The sequence below is a fragment of the Camelus bactrianus genome, chromosome 12 (genome assembly GCF_048773025.1).
Source record: "Camelus bactrianus isolate YW-2024 breed Bactrian camel chromosome 12, ASM4877302v1, whole genome shotgun sequence".
Taxonomy (NCBI): Eukaryota; Metazoa; Chordata; class Mammalia; order Artiodactyla; family Camelidae; genus Camelus; species Camelus bactrianus.
This window is the reverse complement of record NC_133550.1, coordinates 66,617,570-66,637,406: the sequence shown is the minus strand read 5'-3', so window position 1 is coordinate 66,637,406 and position 19,837 is coordinate 66,617,570. Positions and strand designations below refer to the sequence as shown.

General features: G+C 42.6%; 1 protein-coding gene across 2 annotated transcripts; it reads right to left on the bottom strand.

The window, feature by feature from the left end:
- Positions 1-577: 577 nt before the first annotated feature.
- Positions 578-19,718, bottom strand: NUP50 (nucleoporin 50). 2 transcript variants are annotated; one of them, XM_074375697.1, is made up of 8 exons: positions 19,434-19,718; positions 15,638-15,716; positions 13,572-13,655; positions 10,354-10,540; positions 8,682-9,347; positions 6,661-6,742; positions 5,078-5,196; positions 578-4,090 (listed from the first exon to the last, which is right to left on the bottom strand). In XM_074375697.1, the coding sequence occupies exons 2-8, from the start codon at positions 15,704-15,706 to the stop codon at positions 3,888-3,890; spliced, it is 1,410 nt and encodes a 469-aa protein (XP_074231798.1). In that variant the 5' UTR covers positions 15,707-15,716; positions 19,434-19,718; the 3' UTR covers positions 578-3,887. The 2 variants fall into 2 exon arrangements, with proteins under 2 accessions (XP_074231798.1, XP_074231799.1); XM_074375698.1 differs by lacking the exon at positions 13,572-13,655.
- Positions 19,719-19,837: the final 119 nt, after the last annotated feature.

Sequence of the window (19,837 nt, the reverse complement as noted above, 5' to 3'; positions counted from 1 at the left end):
AACTTAGTCTTTGTAAAAATGTCTTTACCAGGAGACACCTCTTACAAATCAGCTAAGTGCTGAATTACTCAGGAACATTTTAAAAATATGAGCCTGACACTAAAATACTATCACAATTATGCTACAATTTAATCTGTTAACGAATGCCTCAACAGTCATTTTCCAAATCACCAAAAACTTAAGTTACGTGAACTCAAAATATATTTTTTCTTGATCATTTTGATCCTTAGTTTTAAAAAGTTCTCCTGGACACAGATCCCAACTCCATTTACTTGTCTGGAAGACACCTCACCTGCCTGGACTCCAGTTTCTTTGGAAAACCCACCCTGGAGGCCACCATAACGAGCTTTGAGCAAAATAGCCAGTGAGAGACCTGTTATTCCCATTTTAATCTGTAAAAACATGGTCTCAACAAACTCTTGAACGGTCTGGGGCTGGTCTCACTGCCTAGCATTCCTTCCTGCTGGCCCGGAGGCCCCTGGGCCCTGCTTCTGCCGCTTCCTCCCCTCCAGCCGGCTTGACTTGTACTAATGCCACGCACAGCACAGAGGAACATAAAAAGTGTCAAACACTGTGATTCTGTTTTCTTTCCATTTATTCACATTTCCTGGATTGTTACACTTCCTCAATGGGATCATTCAAAAACCAATACAAACTGAGATTACATTGTCTGATGATTCAAGTATTTTCGTTTTAGAAAACAATTTCCTATTTAAAACAGCAAACAATTCATCCATTTGATTGTGAAGAAGTTTCACCTCTCCAATACCACTGCGTCTGCATGACGGGGAGTCCTCAGCCCGCATCATGATTGCCACGGACAAGCGAGTGGCCTCGTGCTCAGGTGTGCCTGGAAGAAAGTTCTCCTGGGCCCCCTCCTCACTGTCACCTACTGGTACTAGAGGACAAATCAGTTTCTACTTAAAATCCTCACTTCCAGAGTGAGGATGAATCCTAGGGGTTTGGGAGTAAGCCATTTAATTTGCAAATTTGGAAAGTCTTCAAATGCACTGCGCTTACATTTGGATTGTTCTAAAATATAGGAATAACTCAAATGCTAAGAAACAAGCAACCTGTATACCTTTAAAACTAAACCAAAAAGGCTTTTTCAGTGAAAACTTGTTTTGAACTCTAGCAGTAGAGTATTAGGTTTTTTTGTCTACCCTAGAATAGGTAGATATTTTTGGCATGCAGCATATCAAAAATATGATTTAGAACTGAAATTGTAAAACAATCCTTTTAAAGAAAACCAGTCCGTAAAAGAGTCAGACCTGTCTTTCCATGGAAAACAATCTAAAAACGACACGTATTTCCAGCCTGTAATTCTAATAATGGAGACAGCATAACACTCAGTTTTTTGCTTGACAGGAATGCTCAGAAGGAGAGGAACACACATCAGGTAAGAAAAGGCCACTGGGACACTCGGTATTTGTCAGGCTACAGCACAGCCTGCCTTAGACCTTTAGGTATATACACCTTTAGGCCACATTTACGAAACTCTTGAGATTCCCAAACTAAAGATAAAAATTTCAGTCAACATTAAACACTTTTAAAGCCTTATTTCTAATAATTTGTTAAAAATAAACCTAACTAAACCCACAGGGCAGACGTGAGCTGTTACACAGTGGGGGTGAAGAGGGGCCCTCCAGGGGCCAGACTCCCCTCCCCCAGTAACACAAATGGATTTCGGTTTTTTCAGTGAAATCCATATACACTTGGGCTCTTTTATACAAATACATGATTAAAGTGGAGACCAAAAAGATCCTAAAGCGTAAGAGTGATTTTAGGAAAATACTTTTGACTTACGGTACACACACCATTCTCCCCTGTAATTTTCAATTTAACAGTACAGTCTTAGCAGCAAGAATTTGCTGGGAATGTTAGGAAAAAAGGGAGCCACACATATTCACTAATTAAAAGCACACACCTTTTTTATGGTGGGGTGGGACGGTCTTAAGAGGTCATCCAATAATCCAAGCATGAGCGGTTCATGCCATTTTTGGTGAACATTCACATTACATGCCAAGGCAAAGGCTAACCCCAGAGTTCCTAAAGACGCCTGTGAGCCTCACCTGCTGACTGGCGGGGCCAGGAGCACAGGTGGCTGGCTAAGCCAAGTGGCTAAGTTTGTTCCCCTCATTTCCTCATCCTTCCAACGCCTGCATAAACCTCAGGTGAGCAGGGCAGGGCCACTACTACATTAACAGCATCAACCACTTGTTCACTAGGAATCATCTCCAATAAAAGCTCAGGCACATTCTCATTTCTAAAAAGTAAAAGCAACAACAGCTGCCACCTCCTCCCTAGGCCTCACAACACAGCCCGCTCTGACCACATCTCACCACGCACACGCAAACCTCTCTGCGTGTCTCTCCCCAAAGTCGCACCGTGGGCCAGATTCTCCCACTGGAATCAGAGCAGCAGCAGCAACTCGTGACAAACGCTGGCCCAGCCACCTAACCTCAAGTATTTACGAGTAACATTATTCGATCATAAAATGGTTTCCCTGCCCTTTTACATCTAAAAATTGTATTTTTTCTTTTAAGTAACCTACTATCTACAATTATTTTAACTATTCTGAGTCAAAAGACATTATGTACTGACGATCAGAATACACAGGCGTGAGCCCTCAGGCACAGACCCTGAGCCTTTAAACAAGATTATCTGGTACCAGCCTTAAATGATTCATGAGGAATGAAAGCGTATATTTAGAACACTAAAATTTACATCCAGTTCACGTGCCCAGAGTCATCAACGCTAGTGCTGGGTACCGAATGGCGGCGGGGAGATGGCCCAGGCACTCGTGTACAACCACAGCGCTCTTGCAAATGGACAGAGAGAAGACCTTATTCTTAAAAAAGTAAATGGCAATTTCAGGTATCAAATGTAGAATACACTGCTGTCTAAAAGTTAAAGGCAACACTTAGACACACTATTTTCTCTTCCATTACCTTATTGCGAGTTTCCTGGTTAGTTCACATGGCTCATGTGTAATAAAAGCTCCTATGACTTTACTAAGTAGGTTTTTAGATCCACAGGGTTTAGCATGGCATAAATAACTAAGGGCACATTCTCCTCCTTTTGTTGTATGGTTTAACTCTTTTAAAAGGGTTTACTGTCCATGACCTACAAACTGTAAGCGACAAATTTGTGCTTTTTAAACCTCATTCCTGGCAACCCCCCCACACCGTCTGTCTCTAGGGGGATACAGAAGTAAGAGCACCTCATGAATTCACTTATGAAACCAAAGATCAAGCTACTCATTTCCTTTTAAAATGAAAAAGCAGTTCCAGAATCACAGTAAAGCAGCCCAGGAGGTTAAAGGTCAGTGTCTGCACAGAAAAAGCTGAGGATTCCTATGCTGAAGGCGAACATTCAGCTGTAAAACACGGTAAGATAAAGCAAAGGAGAAACATCGGCCACAGCACGGCGGCCCAGTTCCCGTGGAGCGCCGTCCTCATGCAGCCGGGCAAGGCCCCACAGAAAGACGGCGCGTTGCCTTCCGGACACACCTCGGTGACAAGCCTCATCGGCGATGGCACAGGCACCAAACCCCTGGATCGGAAAAGCCTTTGGGAAAATCTAATCAATACCCTGATTTCAGTCCATGAAGAAATCACTTGTGGTTAGTTTAATAAATGAACCTTAAAAATCTTCCAAAAGTTTTCTTTCAAATATGTTTTACACATCAGACAGTTCTTAAGAAGGGAGAATACAGTTTCTTGACACTTAACATCAAAGGTTTTATTGGCCATATTAATCTTCCTCACAGAAGTTTTAAGTTATCTCTAAGTTCTAGAAAGTCAAAGAAGAGAAGAAAACTGAGTAAGTTTAAGGGGCGGTGGGGGAAGCAGTGACTTGGCAACAACTCCTCAGTCGGAGTGTGTTCAGGCATCCTTTTTCCCCAGTAAAATGTTGTGCAACTCATCTGCATCTTCACTTGTTTTTACCCGAATTAACATGGCAACCGGGACGGCGGCATTCTTCTCATCAACGGGTGGATTTGGAACACAGACTATGAGCACATTGTTCTTCCCTGTGCGGGTACACGGCATGTTGGGTGGAATCAGGACATTGAGCAAAATGTTGCCTGCATTTCAACAAAAGAAAAAAAATACATCAATACTACAGCTTTAATAGGTTACCCATTAAATACTGAAGCAACTTATACTCATTGGATCTAAAATTAGGAGCCACAGGAAAGTCATAAAAACAGGTATGGTTCTGACAGACGCCAGCATGGCGCCCCCGAGCGGAGCGTGCGGCCTCCAGCAAGACCTGGATTAGCCTGCCTGACGAGCTGCCTTCTACCCTCCCCCGCCTGTCTCCTGCAACGCTGCCAGCAGCCCTTGCAAACACCCTGTGCTCTCCTGCACTGAAGGAAAAACATGCTGGCCCCACGTGCAGTCCTCACTATGTCACTGGAACAAAGAAAGGAAGGTCAGCAGAAAAATGTCTCTGTCACAGAGGCCAGCGCGGCTCGCGGGGAAAGAATGATACTACTGTGACAGTATCACAAATTAGTCAAGCCCACAGGAAAGAAAAGAGCATCACATAAGTTTCTTTCTGTGACACAGGCTGGTGAAACCTGCCACTACCAACCCCACTTCTAGACCCCCACCCCCGGCACTACCCCCGGCACTACCCCCGCCTTTCAGGACTGCTTGAAGGGCGAACCTGGAGGGAGGCGTAAAGGGTGGACAGCAATGAGTTAGTGATCATTTGCTACATAAAAAGAATTCTTTTACATGCTTAATTCCCCTTGAGGGTTTATTGAACCATCCAGTTTCCCTACAGCTTCTTAGTCACATTTCTAATACAAAGGAAATGACAACCATTTGGGTTACTTCTAGGCAATAACTTATAGCACATCTAGGTTTTCTCACAGTTACCCCAGTACTCAACTAACTCTATAAATAATCAGTAAATATAGGATGAATCTGACCTGAACAATCTCTATTCCGTTCCAAAAAAACCCCAACAACTGAAAATCTTGAGTAAAATCAGCAAGGCCAAGGGCTTTCACACACACCATGGACCAAGGTTATTTTGTGCCACTTGAAAACAAGGTACCCACCTAAGTTGGTGTCTGCCCGCACTAAAAGCTGTGTCTTCTGATTTGCTGTAGGCTTTAAATGCAGGGTGCCTACACCCTTCTCTTTAAATTCATTGTCTTTCTTGTAAAACAGCTTACACCTATGGAGAAGAACAACAGGTAGGATCAGACACTCAGCGACGAACCAGGAGGCGCACCTTTCTAACAGCCCCGTTCACATGTGGCGGACGTCCGCTACGACGCGGCAACAGAGGAAGCCTAGAAGAGCCCTCTGTCGACGCAGGTCAGGTCTGGGCACGAGCCAGGTAGAGCACCTGGTGAGGTGGTCGAGGACCCGCCACGTTTCTCTGCATCATTACACACTGGGCCTCAGACAAGTCTCTAACAATGCTTTCTGAAACTATCTTTTCTCAAAAGTCAGTCAAAGTCACGGCCAAGCACCCCACACCTCCTGATGTGCTCCTTCAGCCCTGAGCCTGAGAGCTGACTCGGTCCTTAAAGAACAGGAGCAAACACAGGACAGACACTCTGCTGTCCGCCCCCCGCCCCCGCCTCTCTCCACTTTTCCTGTTTCTTATTTCTGAATTCTCTTCAGGACCCCTCCAATTTCTGATGTCCCAAGATGCTGAAATAAGTCTGGAAAACATCCTCAAGCAAGGCCTAACTAATGATAATGCAATCAAACACCTCCCAACCTCACACATCACATATCGCCTTAGGTTTTTAATAGACAAATCAAAACCACTGCCTGCATCTTTGATTTACTAGAAAAAGATCTTAACTCAGGGTCACTCCTTCATGTCACCTGTGTAACTGAATTTTAAAACAGGTAAAAGGAATTGTTGGTCTCTTAAAAGCTCTCACAAATAAACAACACTTGGGAATCCCACAGGGTACAGAGACTTAAACTATGAAAACAGCTGCCTTATTAAGTCTGAAATTTCTGTATTAGAAAAACATATCCAGGGAAGCTTCTAAAATGGCACTAATGTTTTTCAAGTAAATATCTTTGTTAAAAACCACTAACTACATTTCACCGAGAGGTTAATTCAAAACTTCCCTTCAGCTGTCTTCTGAAAGTAGCTCACTAAACAAACAAAAAACAAAAAAACCAACTACTCTCATCACTCGGGGGAGGGATGGTTACTACACAGGACTTTCTAGCTGTGAGAAAATCCACGAAAGCCAACCGTGTCTCCAGGAAGGAATCCGAGATGCCGCCTAATTTAAGAGCAGAAGGAAAACTGAACCTGAAAGCAGTGACCGTCTCTGTGGGGGAGGAGGGGAGAGAAGGGAGGAGGAGAGGGGAGAGGAGGATGAGTGAGACGGGGCAGGACCAGAGAAAAGACTGTCTTTAAAGCATTTTAAAAGCAGAAAAGAACTAAATTAACAGGTAAGAGTAGGATATGCCCAGCAGAAAATTTCTGGAATTGGATTGTTTTTAAATAAATAGGCCAAGAATTCTTCCCTGTTCCAGTTCAAAGAGCAGCACAGCCTGACCCCAGGGTGGAATGTGCAATGAGTTCTGCAGGGACGCCACCCGCACACGCCGGCCACAGCCTCCTTCCACGTCTGTCAAGTGGACTCCCGAGACGGTGACTTACTTTTTGGAGTAAAAAGCATCCTCTTCTTTCACTTCAGTGACTACCACTTTGGGCGGCTCGTCGTTCTCATCTTCATCTCCACCTTTCACAAAAACAGCACTTGTTCAGGAAGGTTCAAATTAAGAGCTTGAAAATGTGATAAATTCCATGCAAGCTGATACAGAAACTGAAAGCACAGTCTATCTGTGTGTGTGTGGGGGGGGGGGGGGCATGCACTGGAGTTTTGTAGAAAGCCTTGGAATGAAAAAGTGCCCCTGTTTATACTCAGTGCACATACACAGAAAAAGTCAACGCTCATATATACTCAGATCACCCACTGGAAAATGCAAACCTCAGACAGGTCTCTAACACTTTCACCCCCAAACACTCCGCTGACCGCACCTGCACCAGCCAAGGAGTAATCAACATGAGCAACGGCCAAAGAAGATGAAGGAAATAAAAGGCTTCTAGGGAAAGTTGTTAGAGAAATCAGCCTGAAGCCAAGTATAAGTGACTTAAACTTTGTCTGGACAGCTGCACCGCGGACACCCCAGTACCACAGGGCCCTGCTGGGTTGGGCCAAGCAGCACTTTTGTTCACTCTAGTGCCCCAACCACAGGGCTCTCCCAAGTCACTGTTAGAAACAAACACTGACCCCTTTAAAAAGAAGTAACTGCAAAAAATTCACTGAACAGTGACTCGAAGAAAAGCCATCCTGATGCTCAAAAAATTCAGGTCACAAGATTTCAGTTTTAAGGAGGAACTGTTGAGTTGGGCCCTCGACTGTGCACCCTGTGCCCCAGGCCCCAGTTATTTGAACAAGCTCTCCAAGTCTGTGCATAGAACGTGATAACCTCAGATAAGCACTAAGCATCCTGCTGAGATGGAGACTCAATTCAAATTCCACATCCCTTCTACAAGCCGCAGTGCCCCTGTGACTGTCCTAGACCCAGGACAGACTCTCCATCGGTCTTGTTCAGGGCCAAGAAGTAAAAGGGGAGACCTTTATTCCATCCTTTGCCCTGGAAGGCCACTGCCTGAGGATATAGCGGTAGGAAGGGCAAGACAATGGAATGGAAGTTTAGCTCCTGGAAGAAAAACGTAATATTCAGGGGTATATTGGCAACTGCAGTCTTCCCTCTAAAGGATCACTGTGTTAATGCCTGAGATGTACTTTCAACTGCTTGTATCTTCACAGACATTATTTGTTCACAGCCACCATGTGATGAAGAGGGATTACGGCAAACCCCTCTTTTTCAGGGAGTGAACAGAGTGGAGGGGCTGGGACTAAGGCCTGGCCTAGGGTACCAACACACACCACAGGAAGCTTCTAGAAAGGCGGCTGTAACCCAGACACATCTTGGGAAAACACTATCAACTTGTTCCCCATGGCTATGAAAAGTCTACCTTTTTTACTTACAGTACTGTTTTGCTATGTGATTGTACTTATAATCAAATCTCCCAAAATACAAACAATTCAGAGGACCTCCATGATGAATTTTTTCAATAAAATACAATTTTCAAAAAATGTTAATTCACAAGCTGTAAGGATGTATTGTATAACACGGGGAATATAGCCAATATTTTATAATAACTATAAATGGAGTATAACCGTTAAACATTGTGAATCACTATATTGTATACCTGTAACATGATATTGTACAACTATATTTCAATTTAAAAATATATTGTAAATTAAATACTTAAGTTAATTTTTTAAATGTTAATTCACTTAATTTTTTTTAATGGAAAGCCGTATGTTTGAAACTTTTCAAAGTCACTGTGCCAGGTATTTTTATATTATTATCTTTATATTCTTAATCCATAGAACAAGTCTACAAACAGGTCTTACTCCATTTTTACAAATAAGGAAACAGACTCAAAGAAGCTAGTCAGCTCTGTCCAGGATCACACCCGTGGCTGGGAAACGGTGGAGCCACGACGTGAGTCAGACCCGCCTCACTCACCAGCCTACACTCTTCCCACTACACACAGAACACACACAACCTAAAGCTGACGCCGGGGGCTGACTTTCCGTTTACCTTTGCATTCACTGTTGCCACGTTCTCCTTGGCTCTCCAGTGTTTTAGTGGAAAATGGTGACGAAACTGGTTTACTTTGGGTTGTATCTTTGCCAAATAAACTGGAGTTTCCAGAAGAAAATGAAAATCCAGTCAAGGGGCCAGAGTTTAAGGAGCCCAAAACAGAACTATCGATTTTCTTGCCGAAGTTAAATGAGGTGCTTGTTGCTCCCGGGGATGGGTCCTTATTCTTTTCAGACACCGCCTCCAACTTCTTTTCAGACGTATCCTCAGTTTTGTTGCCATGAAACAAAAAAGTTGACTCTTGCTGCAGTTTTGCTGAACCAAACAGGGAAGGAGGCTCTGTTTCAGCTGACATCTTGCTGGTTTCACTCTCAGAACCGCTGCCGCCGCCTGCCCCGTGCTGCTGCTCGATCCCTGCTAAGTACTTCTCGTAGTCTTTAAAGATGGGCGTCAGATCGCACAGGGGGTTTGTGTTCACATGCTTCACGATCCAGTCCCGAACAGAGCAGTTTAAGGCAGCCAACTGCTTGTGGTAGGCATTCCCATGGTGGGGTGGGCTGGAGGTAAGGCCGGAGGACGAGGGCTGCTGACGGTCGCCATGTGTTTTGGGATCTGAAATCTTTTTATCGACCAAGGAGGTAGGGCCATTTACAGCAACAGACCCTACAGGAAACACAGTTTTAAGAACTTATTCAGAAGCTGGACTAAGTCACCTAGATTCCCACCCCCCCCCGTCTTCACATTTTCTTTCACTGTGACCCACTTTTGTGACAGTTCAAGAAGGATGCGCACACACAGTATCCAGGAATTCGTTATTACAAAACTCATATTAAATATCAAATCAAACTTTGTATTAGAAGTGAGAGTCTATTATATGCTTACATTAAATCTCTATAATTTAAAAATAATCTTTTCCTTCAAAAAGATGCCCATTTCACCCCAAATTGTCAAAATACTATGTCAGTATAAAACTTGATTCCCAAGGTTGCAGGGGTGAATATATATTACTGCAGTTAAAATTTTAACAGAAAGTGCTTATCTTAATGGCACTAAACAGTCCGTCTAATTTAAATGAAACAGCATATACTCTTAGAACAACTAGCTAAGTAATCCAACCAATCAGGATAATTTCCAAGAACCAGAGATTTTAACCCATTCTAATCCCAAGAGTTCAAGACCAACTCCCTCAAAACGGCATCAGGCCAACATGTCCCAGGCAAAGTAAATCTAGACTGGCTCCTAGATCCTCAGCAGGCGTGTGGCACGGGGGAGGGCTTGGTGACGCATAGTGAATGAGGGGGTGTGAAGGAAGCCCTTTACAGAGGGCCCCTTAAGAGCTCTTCTCCTTTGACCCTTAGGCCAATTCTGAGGGTCACACTCACTTCACAGTTGAAGATTTGGAGGTTCAGAGGTTAAGGAACTTTACCAAGGTTACAGAGCTGCTAACTGGCAGAGCTGAGAATAAAACCCAGGTCGCTTTTTGGCCTGTGCTCTACTCACTTACTCTGTAAATAGCCAAAAGCTCCCTAATCTCTATCCCTTTCATTATTACCCTGTTTTGCTCATATCGCCCAGGACCCAGGCCAAGTACAAGAAAAACATCTTTGCAAAGTTCTTTTTCATAGAAAATCTTTACACAGATGTGGTGGGCGGAGAAGAACCTACTTACCACAGGTGGCCTTGGTCTCAGTCGCTGCCCTTGCACTGGATAAGGGAGTGGCACTAGTTATGCCGTTTCCATTTGACAGTCCTTCCAAAGGCTTCCCTCCTGCACCATTACCAAATCCAGAAAACCCCCCTCCTCCAGACGGTACGACCAAACCTTTAAAACCTTTAAAGGCCCCTCCACTATCAGACTGAAATAAAAAAAAAAAGAGCATATATTAGTTAACTCTACTTTTTATCACCAAATAAACAAGTGGATAACAAGTATTGTCTTGGCTACATCACACCTAGAATCCTTATGCAAGCAGCATTAAAGGAAACTCCCAGCAAAGCAGAAATAGGCCATGAGGTGGATTTTATTAATGAAGACAGCTTTGTGATCCCAAGCTGCCTTCCTGAAACAGGACAGACAGTTGTAATTTATAATGAAATAATTTTTAAAAACATACTTAGGATCTAAAAGATTAAAAAAAACTAAAAAACTAAATTCATGGACTCACCACTTAGCCACAAAACTATAATTAAACGCCCATTCTCGATACAACTAAACCCCAAATGAAAGACTTCACATACTACTCGAAGACCATTGGCCTAAGGAAATTGTAGAAACATCAAGTTAAGTTAACTGAAAGTATTTATCCACTACTTATAATTTCCCTAAGAATTTTCATGGCTTTCAACCTGCTTTCAGCATACAGAAACTTGAGAAGTGGAACTGAGTCCCAATTCTAGACTTTCCCTTAGTTGAGAAATCGAGAGGCAAGATTTTATTCTCGAGGTTTTCTTGCTGCTTTCTTTAGCAAGGCCTTCCTATAGGCTTGTCCTGCTGTTGCTAGCTTCCTCCCATCTCTAACCAAGACGCTCTGGAAATGTCTGGCATTCCTTATGAAATTCTAAAGCTGCTCTCTGGCCTTGGGAAATTGAGGAGAGAAGTTCCTCAGTTTACAGTGCCTTATTGAAGTCACTACAGTTTCCATAAGATCTTTTTTTCAAAGTATTGGTTACACCACAGCAGGGTGGATCTGCTTCTTAGACCAAAGGTCCAAGGGAGGCTCTAGGAAATATTCTCAAAAATACATCATAGGATACGTGCTCAGAACATCCAAGAGGGTGCATAGGCCTTAAGATCTCACATAAATAAATTATAATAATGATCTCACAAAAATTACTTAAGCTAGAACCTCTTCATTTTCTAAATGGGCCAGTTAGCCTCGTATTATTATTATTATTTTTTTTAGCCTCGTATTATTGTAGCTTTCAAAAAACATACAAGTTTCAATCATGTCTACAGAATGGTTGCCCGACCACTGGTAGACACATGGCAACAAAACCAGGCAAGAACGCAAAATCTTAACTTGCATGAATCCCAATGCATGTAATAAATACAGCTTAGGTTCTGATGCTTTAAGTTTGATTTTTGATGATTCAAAATCCAAAATATAACCAAACTGACAGTTATCATTTTGTAACAATAATTCATGGACAGACTGTAAAGCCGCAAGTGACTCTCCAGAGCCGTTCATTTTGTACAATTTAAAAAAGCCACATGGTATCTATACCTATTTTGGAAATTGCTCGCATTATATTGGCTCCAGAAATCATCACAAAAATTCAAGAACCACTTGTTTTTTAAAAAAAGGACTGAGAGACATTCAGAGAAATGAGAGTAAAAGTTGAATGAGAAGCTATCCGGTTGGGGTCTGTGGGCACTGAAACACCCCTGTGTCCTCCAATCCTCCTCCCTTGTTTTATTTTCCTCCATGGCGTTCGTGGAGAAAAACAAATACTATATGTTTATGTGTCTCTTCCACCATTAGGATGTAAATTCCACGAGACAGGGAGAATTTGGTCTGTTTTTATCCACAAATGTCTCCAGTGCCTAGCAGATCTTTGAATGAACAAATAAACAAATCCACTATATGGGAAAAGCCACATTTCAGTATTTAAATGGATGAAACACTGAATTTCCCTAATATACAAGTTCTGAGGGAAACGATGCTAAAAGTTAGAGCTAAAATTTTATATGGATTTCAACTATCCATGCACATTTCATTTCCATCAGTAGCCACAGGACTCTCCCTCTCCCCCTCCCCTTTGGCCACGTTTGGACTGTGGTCTGCACTGTTTCTATCTCCCCACTGTCACTCGTCCAACAGCTGGACCGTCCCTCCTTGAGCCCGTCTCCCCTTGGCTTCTCGTTCATCGCGAGCCCCACTCTCAGGCCTCTTCCCATCCACCTCCATGGCTTCGACGTGCTAGACGGGAAACTTCTCAGGGCCGCACCCACCTCTCAGCTCAATTCCTACTCTGAATGGCCAACCAGCATACCTAGTGGTCTCCTTAAGAACCCTTGAAATACATTTCTAACACTAAACCAATCACTCCCCCCCTAATTAACTAGTCCCTCTCCACTGTATCTCTTCATGAAATGGGCTTGGCTCAACAGCTACATCCAACTAGTCACCCGTCCTAAGAATGAAATTAGACCAGAAAGAACTTAGAATAAAGAAAAATTTAACAGAGCCACCACAGAACGTGCAGTTGAGTGGGTTCTTCTGAAGATGCCACCCAGGATGTTGGAACTGCCTGACAGCACCCGGCTTCTCCTGCCTGACGACAGATGTCCAGTTACCAAGACAGCGCTCACGTGTCTGGAATGTATCTGAGGGATGAGAACTGTACTGGGGAAGAGTTGTTAAACATGGAATGGTTGCTGAACACTGACCACCCGATTTCAGCTCATGAGTTATAACTCATCTCTTATCCTTTTGAACCTAGGAATGAAACACTTTAATAGACTATACTAGACCAGAAGGAAAACCGACAATGGGAAATGCTTCTATTATTTTTAACGATATGGCCCTACCCACACCTCGATCCCAGGGAGCAGGTAAGACTGAGGATTCCTTACATTTTCCTTTCTTACTCCTATCTGACACACACTTCCCTTGCTTTTGTATTGCTATATTCATTTTTCCTCTTCATACTGTCACTCAACTCAAATGTGTCTACATCTACATCTTGTTTGCACAACTGGATAAGTTCCCTTTAAGGTACAGATACCACATTTTTTTCCCTATCTCCCATGGTCTAAATCAAGGATTTTTACAAATGGACTAGGTGTAAGCATTTATAGATCTGATTGCTCCCAGAGGTGAAAATACTCTGCAACTCTGAAGTCAAATTAGTGTTTAATACCAGAAACTATAAGAAAACACTCACTTCAAATCCAACATTTCTACGTTTTGCTTTCTTTATGGCTCTATTCTTCAAGACTTCCTCACTGGCCACTGAGAATGTTCCCACCTGCAGGAGTATACAAATTAAGTAGCAATGAGATCAGGCCAAAAAAGATAAAATGCCGAACAAAAAAAGCTAGACCAGACAAACTGATCTAGTATCTTCCGGTTTTAAAGTACTATTACTACTGGTAACACATTATGGAGAGGGCATTTTAAACCAGTTTACATCTATTGTCTATCTTGTGAATTTCAACACTAGTCAGGTGAATCAGAAATCTTACAGAAACTACAAATCCAGGCTTTGAATCACAATTCAGAGAGAAGAGTACATGTATCAAAGTTCTAAGAAGACTGAGACCATCACAACTTTGGTACAAAACTATGACCCATTCTTCAAACATTTTAAATATATTCAAAGACATTACCCAGATGCCCAAATCCAGTAACTTATTATTATGGTTTTCAAAAATAAATTATATACTCATAAGTTACACATTATTTTAAAGAAGAGCCTTGCCCATTTGTCCGTTATCCAGAAGACCACCGAGGGACCTGGGCTCTAAGTGACCCTGTTAGAAAACTTCTGCTCTTCCACAGTGTACTCAAAGTACCAAGTCCACAATTAGAAAGTTGCTGAAAATCTTTGACTTTATTTCAATCCTTTTACCCTGGAGGACAAGCATAAAATATTTTCTGTAAAAAGTTCTCATCTATACCTATTTCCGATAATGTTAAAGATGTCTCTACACCAACAGAAAGGACCATCTGGCTACACTTGACCCAAATTAAATGTAATGTCTTTCCACATTCATTCCATCAGAATCTACCCAAATGCAAGTTTTTTCATTCCTGAAATATTTTAATGTCAAAATAAATCATATGGTAGTCCAAATCTTACTAGGCTCAGAATGTAACTGTGCCTAAAACCTGGAAAAAAACGTAGTTACTAGAGACTTGGTTAAAAAGTACCAAGTCAGGGAGTGGCGGGGGAGGGTATAGCTTAGTGGTAGAGCACAAGCTTAGCACGCATGAGGTCCTGGGTTCAATCCCCAGTACCTCCATTAAAAACAAACAGAAGTAGCAAGTCAGAATTGTTAACAGCTCTGTCTTTCAAAAGCCCATACTTACAATTATGATTTCTTTAAACATATTAGTACAAATATTTGTAAAGGAAAAAATAGTAGTACTAGAAAATAGATTCAGAAAGAAGAAAAATGGCAGTCTAAGAGTAAGCTTGGAAACGCTTCTGCAGACTCTTTAAAAAATACAGATGTGTATTTTTAACTCAGCCCACTTCTGTTAACTTGAAAGGCTAACTTGGTTACAGATTCCTTAGTGAACTGGCCTGGGAGTATCAAACTGCTGATGAGGCACTTTAGAAATGCAGCTGTGTTCTAGTCTTTGTAAGAGAAAAATTAAAAAGATTTCCTCAGGGAAGACCATTTTTATTTTGTTAGGAAAGAAACTAGGCCAATCTAAATTCTATTCCTATTAACGCAATGTGGAGGGGGGAAGAGTGAGTGAGTGAGTGAGTGAGTGAGTGAGTGAGAGTGTGAGTGTGTGTGTGTGTGTTGTTTCAGATCTGTAAGAATATGAAATAAAACAGAACCTCACGAAGTATTAAAGGAGACAACCTCTCTGTTCTAAAATCTAAAACTCTTTTTGAGCTTCGCAAACCGAGGGGGTGGTGGTGCTGTATCCCTCTCCAAGTTTGAGCACTGGCACTGTGCTAAGTTTACAACTAGATCATTTACTCATCCTTCAGTCTGGACTAGAACCATGGGCTTAGAATGCTACAAATACATGAAATTCAGGAGGAAGGTGCTTCTACCAAGGAGCAAAATATTTAGGGAATAGGCACCAATGAAAAAGCACACCCAAATGTAATGAATTTCAAGACCAAGTACAGACCATAAGAAAACATACTATTTTCAGATCAGAATGTTCTTTAAAAGGACTTAATTTTACCAGTCTTCATAAGGAATTTCAAAATGAACTTAAATTTGGAAGCAGCAGCAAATCAGTCTTAAGGAAGTTATTTTTTACCTCTTCTGCTTCATCTTCTTGATCCCAATTCCTATCTGTCAATTCCTTCTCGGCAATTCTTTTGGCCATTTTCCCAAACCTAAAAGTAAAAAAGTAAAAAGTAATAAGTTTACTTTCCTAGACCAAGATACAACTCTTACGAAGAATTTTTAAAATTTATTTTAGCACAAAACGAGATAAACACATTCCTGACACCAGTGAGCACTGTGTTAATTAGAATTTGCAGGTTCCCAGTGTCACAAATCCAATAAAGGATTACATGAGGAGGGAGGGAGGTTTCCTGAGGAACACTTGCACCTTTTCTGAACAACACTAAGCCAATGCCATTTGAAAAAAAAAAAACAACTGATTTTTAAAAATCAGAAATCTAAAGTACTGTATAATAATAAACAAATGCAAGACAAATGAACTTATTTACAAAACAGAAAACAGACTCACAGACATAGAAAACAAACTTATGGTTACCAGAGGGGGAAGGGGGTAGGAAGGGCTAAATTGGGAGTTCAAGATTTGCAGGTACTAACTACTACATATAAAATAGACAAACAAGTTTATACTGTATTGTACAGGGAACTATGTTCAGTATCTTGTAGTAACCTATAATGGAAAAAAATATGAAAACGAATACATGTATGACTGAACTACTATGCTGTACACCAGAAATTGACACAACATTGTAAACTGACTATACTGCAATTAAAAAATCTTTTTTTTAAATCAACAAATACTTAACTTATTCTATGCAAATGATACTTACATAGTCTTGCTACAGGCAAGACATTTTTAATATTTAAAATTCCCTGAAGAATGATCCAGTAAAGTCAACCTTAGTCAAGAATTTGAATAAGGCACTGGAAATACCTCCAATATGAGTTCAGGTGGTCCCTGATTTGAGATGATTTGCCTTCAAAGTTTTCAATTTTCCGATGGTGTAAACGATACACATTTAAGTATAAACCTGACTTCAGATTTTGATCCTTTCTCAGGCTAGTGATACGCGGTAAGCCATTCTCTTGTGATGCTGGGCAGCAGCAGGAAGCCGCAGCTCCCAGTCAGCAGCCAGGCCATCACGATCGATACACTTACAACCGTTCTGTACCCATGTAACCACTCTGTTTTTCACCTTCAGTATAGTATTCAATAAATTACACGACATACTCCACACTACTGAAAATCAGGCTTTGTGTCAGATGATTCTGCCCAACTATAGGCTAATGTAAGTGTTCTGGACATATTCAAGGTAGGCTGATCTAGGATGTTCGGTAGGTTAGGTGTATTAAATGCATTTTTGACTTACAATATTTTCCACTTATTGTGGGTTTATTGTGACGTAACCCCACATAAATTGAGGAAGATACATGTATTCTTCTTTAGACTACAGACAGTTAATAGAAATACATTTCCCAAGACGGAATATTTAATTACCCAAATTGCATACTGCTAAACTGGGACATCATTTGTAAGTTCAAAATATGATTAATATGGATGTGTTAACAATCCTAGAATTTATAACTCTTCAAAAGTAAGCCATCAGCTTAACTCCTCAAAAACCACGGTGCTTTGGGGAGGGGACTGATGGTATTATCTCCGCAATGGATACACACACCTATTCTAAGTGGCTGCTTGTATCCGTTCCTTGAAATCTGTTATTTATTTTCTGATCCTAAGATCATACCATTTGCTATTAAAAACAAAAACAATCAACAGAGAGCTCTATTTTGAGTGCTGTGCTGGATTCTTCCCTAACTCACCAGCTAGATGGACCAAGAAACTCCATTTCTTCTGCTACTTACCTTGCCCAGGAGCCCACTGATTAGTTTGGGACACTACCAAGGCCTCCTGAAAAACAGCCTAGATTCCTTACTATAGCCTTTCCCCACTCTCACTTGCCCTTAACTCCACAACCCACCAGAGTAAGTTTCTAGAACCTCATGGTCATTAAGATACAACTTATACTTACTGCACTTTAGTAACTACAAAATAAAATTCAAATGCTGGCATTCCAAAGTCCTCCAAAATCTGACTCCCTGTAGGGTAATTACATAGAGGCTTCTCAGCTTTTAATAATCTCCCAATAATAACACTTAGTCAAGTTTTGCTATTAATCTTTGTTACCCAAAACACAAGGTATTCTTACACATAAATCCTTCCTAAACTTGAACCGTTCAAAAGCCAGCTCTCCGTGGATTCTTTTTGGCCATTTTCCTATTCATTAACTAACATCTCCACCAGAGGGCAGAAGTCGAAACCAGTCATTTTTTGCTATTAATAAGTTCTTAAGATTAACTGGCAAAAAGGAGTGGAGCTGAAAGTACAAAAACGATAATAAGTGAAATTTTAACATCTCACTCATACCCCCAACTGAAGAGATAACTGGCATAAACAACCTAAATTAACGTAGCGGCTTCCACGGTCTATCACTTACCCTATCAATGACCCAACCAGAGGGCAGGTTATCTTGGTTTACTCACTGACGTACCCCAAATGCCCCAAACCTCTCAACTGCATAGTAGATGTTCTAGCTGTTGGAGAATCAGTGATGTAGGGCAATACATATTTGAGAAAATACAACACGATCTAGCACCCAGTTTTGCCATTTTGTTGCTGGAGACCTTGGGCAAATTATTTAATTTTTGTACCTCAGTTTCTTCATCTGTATAACAGGGAGATGTGAAAATTAAATGAGATAAACAAAAAACTTGGTTTACAACAGTGTCTGGAACAGAGGAAGGGCTCAGCAACTATTAAAGAAATGTTTTGTTAGAAGCAAAGCCTTTATAAAGTACCACTTTTCCTCCCAAACTTAAAAGTTGCAGTGTGGAAGAAGAGAATTAACTTTAATCATGAGTCGGGTTTTAAAAAAAATACTTTACCGAATCCATATTTTATTTCAATGCATGAAACCTCAGATAATAAATTTTCTTTTTATGCCAGAAAAGGGGAAAAAAGTCCCTGTAATGTACTTTAACAAGGCCTGACTCCTATGTACTACTATTATTATTAGCATTTGGGTTTTTAACATTTGGGCATGTGGTTTAAAAGGCACCAAGTTATGAAATGGTTACTAGGTATGAAGCATACTCTGACAGGAAATTGAAACTTTTGGTAATTGGAAAAAACTTTATTTGTGCCAGGTGTATAGTTATACGGTCTCTGCCACCTGGTGCTGCCCCACCCTTGGGGCTGAACTTCACTCCACATCAGTTAACCCTAAGACGAAAACGGATTTGACCATACTTGACGGCGTGATGCCCGGAGGAAAAGGGGAACGCGGGGGCGGACCCCAGAGACTGAAGCGCTAGGGGAAAACGAAACCTCAAAACTGCTTCTCAATCGAAAACGGGTAAAGGGGTGACCAACGGCCTGCGAGTGCAGTAAGAAAGTGAAGCCAGACCAAGGAGGCAGAGGAGGGAGCGAGAAGAGAGAGACGAGTACCGAGAGGAACCGCTAGGAAATGAACCGAGAAGGCCACGCCAGGACGGCCCCTGCTCGCTCCGGCCTCCGGCCTCTCCCGAAGCCGCAGGGGCCACGCGCCCGGGCGAGCCTTACCCAAGCTGGACACCGCAGCCCCGACAGGTCGGCCCAGAGCCCGGCTTCACAAACACCCCCGACTGCGTCTCCGCTGACACCCCGCCCCACCCTCCCCGGCTCCCCTCAGCGCCCCCTCCGCAGCCGGGGCCCCGCACCCTGGCTCCTCCCTTCCAGGCCCGGGCCCCGCACCCCGAGCCCGACTTCCTCCGCCCCAGCCCCGGGCCCCGCAGCCCGGGTCCGCGCTCGGCCCCCGCCCGCCTCTTACCTCCCGGGCGGCCGCGGCGGCCCTCGCTGGGTTGAGGGCGCGGCGAAGCCGGGGTGCGCAGCGGCGCTCGGGTCTGAAGCGGCGCCCGGTCGCTTCCGGTGCGCTGAGAACCTCAAAGGATGTGGTGGTCAGCAAGCCCTGAGCCTCAAACACCATGTCCCTCGGGGGTGGGCTCGTCTCTTTGTGTTCGGTTACGGAAGGGAGAGCCGTCCGCTCAGCCGGAGACCGCTGGGAGAACAGCACCCAACACGCCCCAGGCCGCCATTTTGTAACTCGAATCTACCCCTCAAAACCAATTCGAAAAAAAGGGAGGAAAGAAACGCCCGCGTCCAGCTACTACGCAAGCGCGCCGGAGCCTCGGTTTACAGCACCTCCTACAGCCGACAGCCGGGCGTCACGCGGCG